Source organism: Chelonia mydas, chromosome 9, assembly GCF_015237465.2.
Source record: "Chelonia mydas isolate rCheMyd1 chromosome 9, rCheMyd1.pri.v2, whole genome shotgun sequence".
Lineage (NCBI taxonomy): Eukaryota > Metazoa > Chordata > Testudines > Cheloniidae > Chelonia > Chelonia mydas.
Window position 1 is genome coordinate 48,919,679 of NC_057855.1, and position 13,181 is coordinate 48,932,859.

General features: G+C 44.2%; 1 protein-coding gene across 1 annotated transcript in view; it reads right to left on the reverse strand.

Annotated features, from left to right (window-relative positions):
* Positions 1-3,899: 3,899 nt before the first annotated feature.
* LIPH (lipase H) overlaps positions 3,900-13,181 on the reverse strand; it is a 28,295-nt gene continuing 19,013 nt past the window's right edge. The window contains exons 8-10 of the mRNA XM_007052639.4: positions 8,587-8,698; positions 5,621-5,794; positions 3,900-4,455 (exon numbers count right to left, since the gene is read on the reverse strand). Coding sequence (XP_007052701.3) covers positions 4,368-4,455; positions 5,621-5,794; positions 8,587-8,698 — 374 coding nt within the window. The 3' untranslated portion in view covers positions 3,900-4,367. The remainder of the gene's footprint in view (positions 4,456-5,620; positions 5,795-8,586; positions 8,699-13,181) is intronic.

Sequence of the window (13,181 nt, forward strand, 5' to 3'; positions counted from 1 at the left end):
CCCAGCCCTAAGAACCAGAGGCACCTGCCGGGGGGCGAGGTGGGAAGTCCCGGCTGTGCTTACCTAGGGCAGCTCCCAGGAAGCATCCGGCAGGTCCCTCTGGCTCCTAGGGGCGGGGGAGCGTAGCTGGGGGGGAGCAGCCGCTCCCCCTCACTGAGCACATCAAAAGTGACACCTTAGGCACCGACTCCCTGGGTGCTCCGGGGCTGGAGCACCCACAGGGAAAATTGGTGGGTGCAGAGCACCCCCCAGCAGCTCCCCACTCCGCGCCCAGCCCCAGCTCACCTCCGCTCCGCCTCCTCCCCTGAATGCACTGCCCCGCTCTGCCTCTCGGCCCCCCCCGGCTTCCTGCGAATCAGCTGTTCGGCGGGAAGCCTGGGAGGACTGAGAAGCAGGCCACGGCTTCCCGCTCAGGCCAAGGGTGGCGGAGGTGAGCTGGGGCGGGGAGCGGTTCTCCTGCGCGCCCCCGCCCCGGGTTACCTGCTGCGGCGCGGGCAGCCCTCGCACCCCCCCCCCCCCGCCTGAACTCCCCTCCGCTCTGCCTCCCTGGGCCTGAGCCGGAAGCCGCCGCTTGCTTCTCAGCCCGCCCCGGCTTCTCACGCAAACAGCTGATTCGCGGGAAGCCGGGGGTGGGGGGCGGAGAAGCAGAGTGGGGCAGCGCGTTCAGGGAGGAGGCGGAGTGGAGGTGAGCTGGGGGTGGGGCGGGGAGCTGCTGGTGGGTGCTCTGCACCCACCAAATTTTCCCCTTGGGTGCTCCAGGGCTGGAGCACCCATGGAGTCGGCACCTAAGGCACCACTTTTGGCCGGTTAAATTTAGATGCACTTTTAGAACCGGTTGTCCCTCGCGGAACAACTGTTTCTAAAAGGGCTTCTAAATTTAACAACTGGTTCTAGCGAACCGGTGTGAACCGGCTCCAGCTCACCACTGCCTATAACCCTGTTATTCTCCAGGTGCTGTCAAATTGTTTAATAATTAGTTCCAGTATCTTTCAAGGTATCAAAGTTAGGCTAATTGACCTATAATTCCCTGGACCCTCTTTGTTCCCCTGTTTTAAAGACAGGTACTATGTTTACTCTTCTCCAGTCTTCTGGGCCCTCACCCATCCTCCTGGAGTTCTCAAAGGTAATTGCTAATGGTTCCAAGATTACTTCAGCTAGTGTTTTAAGTACCATAGGATTAATTTAATCAGGCCCTGCCAACTTGAATACAGCTAATTTATCTAAATAGTCTTTAACCTGTTCTTTCCCTATTTTGGCTTTCATTCCTTCCCCCTTGTTAATTGTGTTGAGTGCAGGGACTGTCTCCTACTCTGTGTCTGTGCTAGGGCCTGATTTCAGTTGGACGTTTCTAGGGGCCACCATAACACAAATAATAGTATAAAAAAGTACTGAGCACCCACAACTGAAATTGAAGTCAGTAGCAAAGATGAGTTCTCAGTACTTTTTGTATTATTATTTGTATTATGGTAGACCCTAGAGAGCGCCAGCTGAGATGAGGCCCCAGCACAGACAGAGTAGGAGACAGTCACTGCACCAGAGAGTGTTGAACCTAAATAGGCCAGACAGACAAAGGGTGAGAGAAAGGAAAGATTCTTATTCTCATTTTATGTTGGCCATAATAATTTGTTGTAAGCATGTGCCCGTGCTGCCATTGTACCCCCCAACACTGCTACCCCATGAAGCTGCCAGAGAAACATTTCCTTTTTCCCCCTGACATATGTAGAATTTTTGCCCTGGGGATAAACAATATTTAGTCCTGTACTTACTATAGATTTAAGGCTGAACAACTTTTTGGGGCTAGTAGAGAGAGCTTTAGTCCCAGTTTCCCAGTGGTGCACACACTTGCATCACTCCCTAAAAGATCCTGGAATAGTGGCCATTAAAATTACATTTCTGTACATGGAAAAGCTATTTTATGTCATTTTAGATGTCTACAACTGTATCAGTTATGATTTTTCTCTCCCGTGGAAGCCTTTAGAATTAGATTCACACTGCTAAGGAAGCCTGGCTTTACAGGTAGCAATATATAAAAAATAATTCTCAGAAAGTATTTAAAATAGTTGTATTGTACAGTAGGTGTCTTGCACAAAGTACATGGTGATGTGGTGCTGTATGAAGGTTTTCTTGGCATGAGTCATGCAGCGTTCCCACCCAAATGCCAATAAAACCAGTATATAAAGGATAGATAGATATGTGTGTGTGGCACTATATTATAGGAGACATTGGCGGTGACCTCTATATCAAGGTTGTCTAGCACTTTCCATTATAACGCCCTTTTATCAATTGCTTATATTTATTAAACAGAGGCTGAAATTTTCCATGATGGGGTGTTCATCCCACACTAGCCCTGGCAGGGTTAACAAGGCAAGAGAGGCTAATTAGCCATTCGATGCACCTGGAGGGAAAAAATGATCCAATGGGTATGTTTACACAGGAAAGAAAACCCTGTGGCTGGGCTGTGGGTTCTGTTTCATTGCTGTGTAGACTTTGGGGCTTCCACTGCACAGGATCCTAGAGCCCCGGCTTCAGCCTGAGCCTAGAGGTCTACACAGCAATGAAATAGCCCTGCAGTCTGATCCCCGCAAGGTTGAGTCTGCTGGCGCAGCTGTGGGTTTTCTTTCCTATGCAGACATACCCAGTGAGGCTTAGCTAGGAATGAAGCTCACCTGGGCAGAAACAAGTGGGGCTTCTATAAAGCCAGAGGGCTGGCAACAGAAGGAGAAGGGCCTGCAGTGAGAGAGTCTGCAGTCACAGTCCCTGATACAAGGGGGAAGAGTGGGAGCCTGTGATAGGCAGTGTAGGAAGCCATTTAGGGAAGGAGCAATAAGGGTTGGGAGACTAAAGACCTGAGCTGCTGGGTTGAGGGTCCCTTGACTGGAACCCAGTGTAGATGGTGGGCCTGAGTTCCCCCACAAGTCACTGCAGGAAGGGCATGCTAGGGGCAACCTATCTGGAGACTACCAGGGACAGTTTTAGTCTCTAAGGTGCCACAAGTACTCCTTTTCTTTTTACGAATACAGACTAACACGGCTGTTACTCTGAAACCTTTGATAATACTGTGGAAGAGGGGGAATTTCAGTGTGACTTAGCCAGAGAGCTAAGCCTCTAAGAGGAAAGTGCTGCAACTCTGGGAGCAAGGGTGAGGCTATGGAGTAAATGAATAGGATGAGCAATTGCAGGAAGGAGTGTCAGACCATGTGGCAAGCTAATCTCCAGATGGGCCAGTAGGAGGCGCCAGAGCTCTAAAAGCATTCCTCACTACAGCTGGGTATTGGCCTCAGGCTGAATTTTTATGCAAAGCTTTAGTAAAAATTAAATTTATTAAAGTTTTCTGAGAACGAGGCACGTGAAAAACAGGTAGATTTGCTAATATAAAATTTCCCATCTGTTTTTTTTGAAGAGTCTCTCAGGGTTCGAGCTAGGGTTTGAAATTTGACAGGGTCTTGTGGTCAGAGATTTGACTAAGTTATGAGCCACAGAATTTGGTTCTGGCCTCTCTCTAAACATTGCTCACCATATGTGTTTATAGTAAGGTTGTCCTTCTGCATGAGGGTGTTTCAATTTGTGATTCTAAGGTTTCTTGCCTGATATCACTGTTTTAAAGAAACTTTTTCTTTACACAAAGTGGTTTAAAGTCCTAACTACCAAAACCACAAGCTTGAAAACTTGCTTTATGTAAAAAGGAATGTTTCACTTCTAAGTTGTTGCTATCAGAGTGAAAGTGTCGATTACTACATATAACACCAGTTATTTAGCTTTAACTTTTATTAGGTATGCGTATGCACATGTAGCAAATCATTGCTTTCAGTGGAAAGAAAAGTCCTATTCTGATGGTAGTTTCATCATAAAATAACCATACCTATTGTAAGAAGTTAAAAAGCCCAAAGTACTGTCTGAAAATGATACCTCCACTACACTCAATTGGCTTGTGGCAAAGCTTTATTTACCATCAAAAGACATCTTTTAAAAAAATAAATAATTTCTAATAATTGTTTTATAACCAATCATTTCCTAATCAAAATGAAGATGGCTAGTTTATAAGCCGAGAACGGTAGTCTCCTGCAATATCCTTGCTGTTCCTCAGTAGCTTATGTTTGGGAAGCACTCTGAGCTCCTTGGATGGAAGGCATTGTGAGTCTAAAACATTTTTTTTTTAATACCACCACCATAAATGATTTGAGAGTCACTGCATAGGCAGCAGGACACCTGGAGAGCGTGAGGAATTGCACTATAGTTTGACATCCACAGATGACAAGATGTGAAGACACTTGAAAATTAGTCCTTTTTTCCCCCTGCCATTTCCCCACAGTATGTGAAATGTGTGCTGTTGTCAGTATAACGTGGCATACAGCTGAGTCTTTCTTGGCTCAAGTTTGCATGTTTTCACATGGAATAGGTTTGAAGATTATTTCAGTGTTTTCCAGCAGTACAAGGTCATATCTGCACAGATGTGGCCTGCATAAAGAGAATAAATAAACAAAAGAAGCCATTGATATAAAAACAAGCTACCCTCTTTTCTTTGTTCGCATGTCCTCTTATAGCACTTTAGGGATTTGTGTAGAATGAGTTGTCTGTAGTATGCTTAGGCGGAAAAGAGGGGCTGGTAGGTGAGGTGGGATTGCTTCCTCCCTATGCTGTGGATCACAGGAATATTTAAACCAGATTTTTTGTGACATTCTGCACTGGAAAAGTCTCTTGCCTCTCTTAATGATAAAAGAAAGTGATAGCAGCAGACTGACCCCCGTCTGCATTGACTTCATCCTCTGGAAAAGTCTTTTCTAAGGAGAAAGTGGCTATCTCCTAGGTGACAGCTGGGGTGAGAGGCTCATGAAAACCAGGTATATCAAAGGACTGGATATGGACCTGGGACTTGAAAAGCAGGGAGTGAGGAGATCTGAGACACAGAAATGAAGAGGTGTCGCAGGCTGTCTCTGGCAAGAGAGGGTTGGAGAGAAGAGACCTGGCTTACTAGGAACAGAATAAATTTTCCTTTTATTATTCTGTAGCGAAGCCCAAAGTGCCTGATCTAGCAGAATTTATGAGAAATCTAAATATGCAGTTCATTCCTTTTATTTTGCTACCATTTTCTCTCTATTGTTAATAAACCTTATTTTTAACACAAGTAGATGATCCATGGCCTGTTGCTCAAGAAATTTCACACAGACTGTCCCAAAGACAAGAAAACTCGTCAGCCTCTATATGCTGAACGTTTGTATTTACTTGCATCACATTTATTTTCAGTATAGTATTGAGCCTTCGCCAACATCCTTGTAACTGCAGAAAGGGCCTGTACCTCTTTCCAAGGCCCTTATTTAAATCTCCTTTTAATCAATGCAAATTTTGCCTGAATAAAACTGTACATTGAGATCCCAGATTACACATTTTAGAGACAATAAACCAAATTCTGTCTTCAAGCATAGATACAAAATTCTCAGTGACTACAATGGGAATTGTATGTATAAATTTGAGGGCAGAATTTGACCCCAAAATATATGTACGGTAATTAGACTGTGTGGTCTAAATGTAATTCTTCTGGCCTCAATCAGCCTGGTAATCCACATGAAACATTTAAAACCATCTAATTTGCAAGTATGGAGATTGTAAGTAATCATCCACTTACCTTTCTGGATTTGTAATTGACCTTAACCTCATTTGAAGAATCCTGAGTTTGTGCTTTGGGCCTATTACAGACCCTGTGGAAAATGCCAAGGAAATTCTTGCAATTTTTTCAAAATCCTGGTCAAATCCAGCTAGCACGCTAGTTTGGTTGTATTGTTGAAAAGTTGCAACTTCACTAAACAGAAAGCAGACAATTTAGAATATACTCACTAAAAAGCAAATCACATTTTGACAAGATTTCGTGTAATATTCACAATGGAGGTTATGGAGAAGTGCCAGGCTCTTGAATTCCTGCTGATTTTTCTGAGAGTGGGCTATCAATTCAGATTCCCAGATCCAAACCTGTTCTTATGATTTTGGTACCCAGTCCCCACCAAACCCCCAAGGCATCTACTTTTCTGGTCTTGTTCAGAGATGGGCAAAAATCTCATGAGAAGGGTATGATTTTTATCATTCAAGAGGGTGGATATCTTGGGAAATCATTTGATTTCCGACACCGTAGACTGAAATCTAGTTAGAACAGCTTACAAGATTTTGGTGTCGTTGAATCTGACCCCAAAATGGAATCTGAGCTCTGACTCTGCCTTCAACCTGAACTCAAAGTCATAGATTAAATCCAGTCATGGTTCAAACACTGCCTTTTATATGGACCTATATGTTCATTTAGGCAGCCATGTATACTGTATAACATATGCTAAATACAAAATTCTATGTTAAAAGTAAAGGAGTACTTGTGGCATCTTAGAGACTAACAAATTTATTTGAGGATAAGCTTTCGTGAGCTATAGCTCACTTCATCAGATGCATTCAGAGGAAAATACAGTGGGGAGATTTATATACACAGAGAACATGAAACAATGAGTGTTACCATACACACTGTAACCAGAGTGATCACTTAAGGTGAGCTATTACCAGCAGGAGAGCAGGGGACAGGGGGGAAACCTTTTGTAGTGATAATCAAGGTGGGCCATTTCCAGCAGTTGACAAGAATGTCTGAGGAACGGGGGTGGGGGGTGGGGGAGGATTAAACATGGGGAAATAGTTTCACTTTGTGTAATGACCCATCCACTCCCAGTCTCTATTCAAGCCTAAGTTAATTGTATCCAGTTTGCAAATTAATTCCAATTCAGCAGTCTCTCGTTGGAGTCTGGTTTTGAAGTTTTTTTTGTTGAAGAATTGCCACTTTTAGGTCTGTAATCGAGTGACCAAAGAGATTGAAGTGTTCTCCAACTGGTTTTTGAATGTTATAATTCTTGACGTCTGATTTGTGTCCATTTATTCTTTTATTTAGAGACTGTCCAGTTTGACCAGTGTACATGGCAGAGAGGCATTGCTGGCACATGATGGCATATATCACATTGGTAGATGTGCAGGTGAACAAGCCTCTGATAGTGTGGCTGATGTGATTAAGCCCTATGATGGTGTCCCCTGAATAGATATGTGGACACAGTTGGCAACGGGCTTTGTTGCAAGGCTAGATTCCAGGGTTAGTGGTTCTGTTGTGTGGTGTGTGGTTGCTGGTGAGTATTTGCTTCAGGTTGGGGGGCTGTCTGTAAGCAAGGACTGGCCTGTCTCCCAAGATCTGTGAGAGTGATGGGTCGTCCTTCAGGATAGGTTGTAGATCCTTGATGATGCGTTGAAGAGGTTTTAGTTGGGGGCTGAAGGTGATGGCTAGTGGCATTCTGTTATTTTCTTTGTTGGGCCTGTCTTGTAGTAGGTGACTTCTGGGTACTCTTCTGGCTCTATCAATCTGTTTCTTCACTTCCGCAGGTGGGTATTGTAGTTGTAAGAATGCTTGATAGAGATCTTGTAGGTGTTTGTCTCTGTCTGAGGGGTTGGAGCAAATGTGGTTGTATCGTAGAGCTTGGCTGTAGAAGTCACCTACTACAGGACAGGCCCAACAAAGAAAATAACAGAACGCCACTAGTCATCACCTTCAGCCCCCAACTAAAACCTCTCCAATGCATCATCAAGGATCTACAACCTATCCTGAAGGACGACCCATCACTCTCACAGATCTTGAGAGACAGGCCAGTCCTTGCTTACAGATAGCCCCCCAACCTGAAGCAAATACTCACCAGCAACCTTTCAGTGCAACAGTAATAAACATGCACATGTGACCGTACTTCATGAAGGTCTCTCTATATATGGATGGATATTTAAAGATATGGATCCTGAATAAGTAATGTATAATGTAGTATTTTAACTAACTTCGCCCTAATCAAAAGTCTTTTAAAAATTTAGATGCTGCTTTGTTATTCCACCACTAGTGGATTATGGTGGCAAATTCCATTACAAATGTAAACATGGAGATGTAATTGGAAATGTGCAACATTTTCAGAGTCTAGCATTCAATTTGATGTGCTTTATTAGCATATTTAGGAGCTATGAGAAGGTCAGCAAGATGAAACCTAGTGTTTATGTGAAAAGTATTTACAATTTCACCTGAATATGTCTTTGTTTCTTCATGCATGGTGACTGGCGGGTTATTAAATGCTTAGAAATGCATGGAGTACATACCATGAAACACTAGAGAGTTTTAGATATGCAAGTAAATCGAGCATAAGCCGCATATGACTCAGAGCTGAAGGAATATGCAGCTAGAACTTCCTTGACAAGTCATTGAAGAGTCACTGAAAAACTGGTCATGCAGAAAATGTCTGGGTGTAGCAAGATTAGATTAGTCTCACAAATTTGCATAATCACATGAATCACCATTTCACCCTTGAGAATAATGCAGTGTTTCTGGAGATTATACTCTCAAGGCCAGATGCTCAACTGGTGTAAACAGGCAAAGTTCCACTGGAGTCACATAGTTCGATTAATTTACACCTGCTTACATGGGATTTATTCCATGAGGTGCAAGCAACCCCCAACTCCTGTGTGCTTGCCTCCTGCCAGCACCAGGGGTTGATTGGCCTAAATTAATTGCCAAGAGTTTTGGATCTTGAACCCAGTAGGACTTACTGATTGATTGTGGATTCTGCTGTGTTCCCAGCTTGATCTGTTAGTTTAATTGTGAGGGAGCCTCTTCTAACAGTTTTGTTCCAGATAATAATATCCACCAAGTAATGATGAACTGCAAGGCAGAGGGAGAGCACAGTTAGATTTAACTTCTTTCCTTTCCTGACAAAGTGCTTTGGGCTGGAAGCTGAGCTGCAGATGGAACACATTTTCCTCTCATTTATCTGACATTTATGTCTTGGTTGTGTTGCTTCTTTTCACTCTCAATTTTCAGTCTCCCTCTTGCTTGTCATCTCCTAGCCCCTTCTCATTTGCTTCATTTCTTTGCCCCTTCACATGCTCACTCTTCTCCTCCATTTCTCACTGTGCATTTCCTTGCAGTGGACCTTTTCCTTTCTGCTGCCACTCTACTCTGTTTACTGTCTCCTAGCAGGCTCTCACTTGACCCTTCCACATGGCTCTTTTCATGTGGGATTCTTTCCCCTCTGCATGATGTAGATTTCCTTAGTTCTCCAGAACTTCCTTTACTGCTCTTGAACTGCCCACCTTGTCTACTTGGACTCTCTCAACTAGCCACTTTCTTCCTTCTAGCCCATCTCCTCTGCTGTTGCACTGCCTAGCCAAGCATGCTGTCTCTAGCTGCTCTACACTTTGCTCTAGGAAACATTTTGAGGCAGTTCTGTCTATGGCCTGTGCTATACAGGAGGTCAGACTAAATGAGCACAAGGGTCCCTTTCAGGATTGGAATTTATGAAATTTTCCACCGATCTGTTGTCTGCTCTCATATCTTTTTCTCTCCCTTTTCTTTTTGATTCACTTCAGGATTTTTCCCCACCTTCTAGGGTGGGTACATTCATAGCGCAAGAGTATGTATACTGAATCCAACTACTTGGGACAACCTGGTCAATTGTCCTTGAAGCCAAAATGGCCAAGAGTTTCTCTGCTGCTGAGACAAAAAAGACCAATGAAACCTTGCAAAAGGGCCATCTTGGCATTCTGTGTGTTGATGGCAAATGTAAAACTGGAGCATGGAACATCTGAACATTGTTTGAAACAGCTAACATCCTCCTTTTCAACCAGCAGTTAAAAACCCTGAATTGAGATCTGTGCTTTATGTGAAGTGCCCTGGGCAGGAAGCTGTGAAAAGAAAGCTGAGAACTTGATGGGTTGCGCCAGCAAAGTGTGGCTGTTGTACTTTTACCTAATGCCTGACAGGCATTGTAGGATTGGCAGGAGATTAACTGAGCGATTTATCAGCATGTGATTCCATACCAACTGTGGGCATCTTCCCATCAACATAGAGTATGATTCCACCAACACCAATGATGTGGCTGCAGATTTTTTTTACAAGCAACCGCAGATAGTCTTAAATGAAACCCCAGGAAGAGATGATCCTGGGCACCTTTAATGTCCTGGTAGAAGAGGATAATGACTCCTGGGCAAATTCACTTGGGAAGTTGGGTATTCAGTATTTGTACAGCACCAAGCACAATGACATCCTTGTCCATGATTGGGGATCCTAAATGCTATAGTAATCCAAATAATAAATAATAACAGGAATGAGCAGCAATGGCTGGAATTTGCAGCTGCCAGTGACATGATCACTGACTCATTTTTCCATCACCACAAGATTCACAAGCAGACATGGTACAGCCCAGATGGTTTCTCTAGGACTCTTATTGATTTTGACTTTGTTAACAACCATTGGCAGTCATGGATGTAGGAGTTTGCAGAGGCATCGGACTTGACACTGGATCATCAGCTTTAGCTGGCAAAAGTGCACCTCTGACTTTGATGTCAGCCAGTTAATGGGCCAAAATTAGTCCAATTCAATTAAAACCTCTTATTACAACCAAGCTATCAAAAAAGAACTAGATAAATTCTTGGAGGATAGGTCCATCAGTGGCTATTAACCAGGATGGGCAGGGATGGTGTACCTAGCCTCTGTTTTCCAGAAGCTGGGAATGGACAACAGGATGGATCACTTGATGATTACCTGTTCTGTTCATTCCCTCTAAAACACCTGGCACTGGCCACTGTCAGAAGACAGGATATTGGGCTAGGTGGACCTTTGGTCTGATCCGGTATGGCTGTTCTTATGTTCTGTCATCCATTCTGAACTGCATAAGGCCATTGAAGCATTAGAGACTTAAGTCTCACTTCCTGTCACCTGATGAGGAATGGTATTGTTTCAAGTTGTCAGTGCAAACTGCTGCCAGCTCAGTGCTGGGGCTCGTCGCTTCAGATGTCATCCAAGGATCAGTGAGGACACGCTCACTCACTTCAGTCGCAACTAAGAAAAAAGCGAGACTACAATTTGAGTCTTTAAAGATGTTTGTCAAGAGCGAAAGCAAAAGCTGAATGGGTTCAGCTTTGGAACATCATCAAGTCACTTTGTAAGAACAATAAGGAATCACGGTGATCGACTCAGGCAGCGAGTGTAGAACAGGCTGCCATCAGGCATGATCTCCACACCATCTTTTCACCTTTGCAGTGTTTGTGGGGGAAGGTGGCACCAGCTTGTCCAGTAAAGAATCAAGATGGCAGCATTAGCCACTATGCAAGATCTGTTGCTTCGATGGGGAGATCATTTCAATATGTTCCTCAGTTAACTGCTGCCTGCAGTCCCTTTTCCATTTGAAGAGGGCCAGGAAGATCCAGTTAAGAACTTTTCTTCAACCAAGATGAGATCTGAATCACAGTCATAAGAAGGGCCATACTGGGTCAGTACAATGCTCCATCTAGCCCAGTATCCTATCTTCCGACAGTGGCCAACGCCAGATGCGTCAGAGGGAATGACCAGAATAGGCAATCATCAAGTGATCCATCCCCTGTCATTCACTCCCATCTTATGGCAATTAGAGGCTTAGAGACACCCAGAGCATGGGATTGCATCCCTGACCATCTTGGCTAACAGGAATTGATGGACCTGTCATCAATGAACTTATCTCATTCTTTTTTGAATCCCATTACAGTTTTGGCCCTCATAGCATCCCCTGGCAACAAGTCCCACAGGTTGACTGTCTATTGTCCAAAAGCTGTAGTCTGGAAAGGCACCAGGGGTTTGTAACATCACCCATGAGGTGTTGAAGACAGGTCGGAGTATTGTTATACCATGCTGCATAGACTCCTCCAGACCCTCTGGCACGCTAATATCATCCCTGATGATTTGAAGAAGGTGGTTATTCTGCCTCTGTTCAAAAAGGGCAATAAGGCAGAATGTAGCAACTACAGAGGTATTATGCTGTCCCCCAGAGGGAGTCTTCAATTCCATGTTAATGTCTTGAATCACTAATGCACTTCGTGGCAAAGGCTGGGATACTCAGTGTTGCTCTAGACCTGGTCATTCCACTGTCAACCAGATCTTTACCTTAAGGCAGCTTTTGGAGGAGATGGCTGAATTTAATAAGCTGTGTGCAGCCGTTTTTATAGACTTCCGTCAGGCCTCTGATTCAGTGCATCAGGTAAGCTTATGGGATCTGATGACGTGACTCAGCATCCCTGGGAAGATAGTCATTGAAAGAAGAACTCTATAATGGAATGGAGAGCTGCGTTCAAGTCCATGGCAGATACATGGTATGGTTCCTATCTCCATGGGAGTTCAACAAAGCTGCATCCTGTCACCATTGTTGTTCAGTATTGGTACTGATTGATGGATAAACGTGAGGATGTACCTTTTGGTGTTGCGCTGAACACCGTTCTGCTTTGAGATCTCGAATATGCCAATGACATTGCTGGCTCAGTGTGGTGAATCACTGCAGCTGATGGCTGATCTGGTTGGGCAAGAAGCAGTGAGCATTGGTCTGGCTATTAATCTGGATTAAACCAACTCCCTGACCATCATGCAGCGTCCAGCTCCAGATTACACCCAGCTCTATATTAACCTGCTCGGATGGGACTTCAAGCAGGTGGTGACTGTCAAATACTTGGGAAGCATCACAAACTGTGCGGGAGAGCCATGTTTCGGGCCGTTCAACAGCCTCAGTGAAGACATTGGGACATCAATCTTGCTAGGAAGCTGCAGATCTATAGGACCATGGTTATACCCACTCTATTGTATGGCAGTGAAACATGGGCGCTGAGGAAGGCTGAGAAATGGTGGTTACATTTTCATTTATTGTCATCTTCGTCAGCTGCTCCATATTAAATGGGAGGAATAGATCAGCAGTGAGGATATTCATAGCTGAACCCAGCAAATGCTTCTATCAGTGCTGTTTTGGTTTATTGCTTCCTTGGTATGGACATATTATTAGGATGGAAGACCAATGAATTACGAAGCATGTTTACCAATGAATGCTGCTTACATGGCTGGGGATCATGTGGTCACCAAAAATTTCAGTGGCGCAGTGAGATCGGCTGGATGTTCAGTCTATGTCTATTGCTGTCAGAATGCCTTCAGGACCTCGTCAGAGAGTGATCCAGTTGATGCTCAGTCTGCAAGGAGGCTACATCCTTTTGGGATTTGCCATGAGGATGATGACAGATCTTTCACCTTCCTGCTTAAATTATTCCCTTCCTTTTCTTTCCTACCATTTCCAGGTTTTTCACCCTTCTGCTCAGTCCTTTTCTCTCTGCTCCTTGATTTCTTCTCAGCCCCT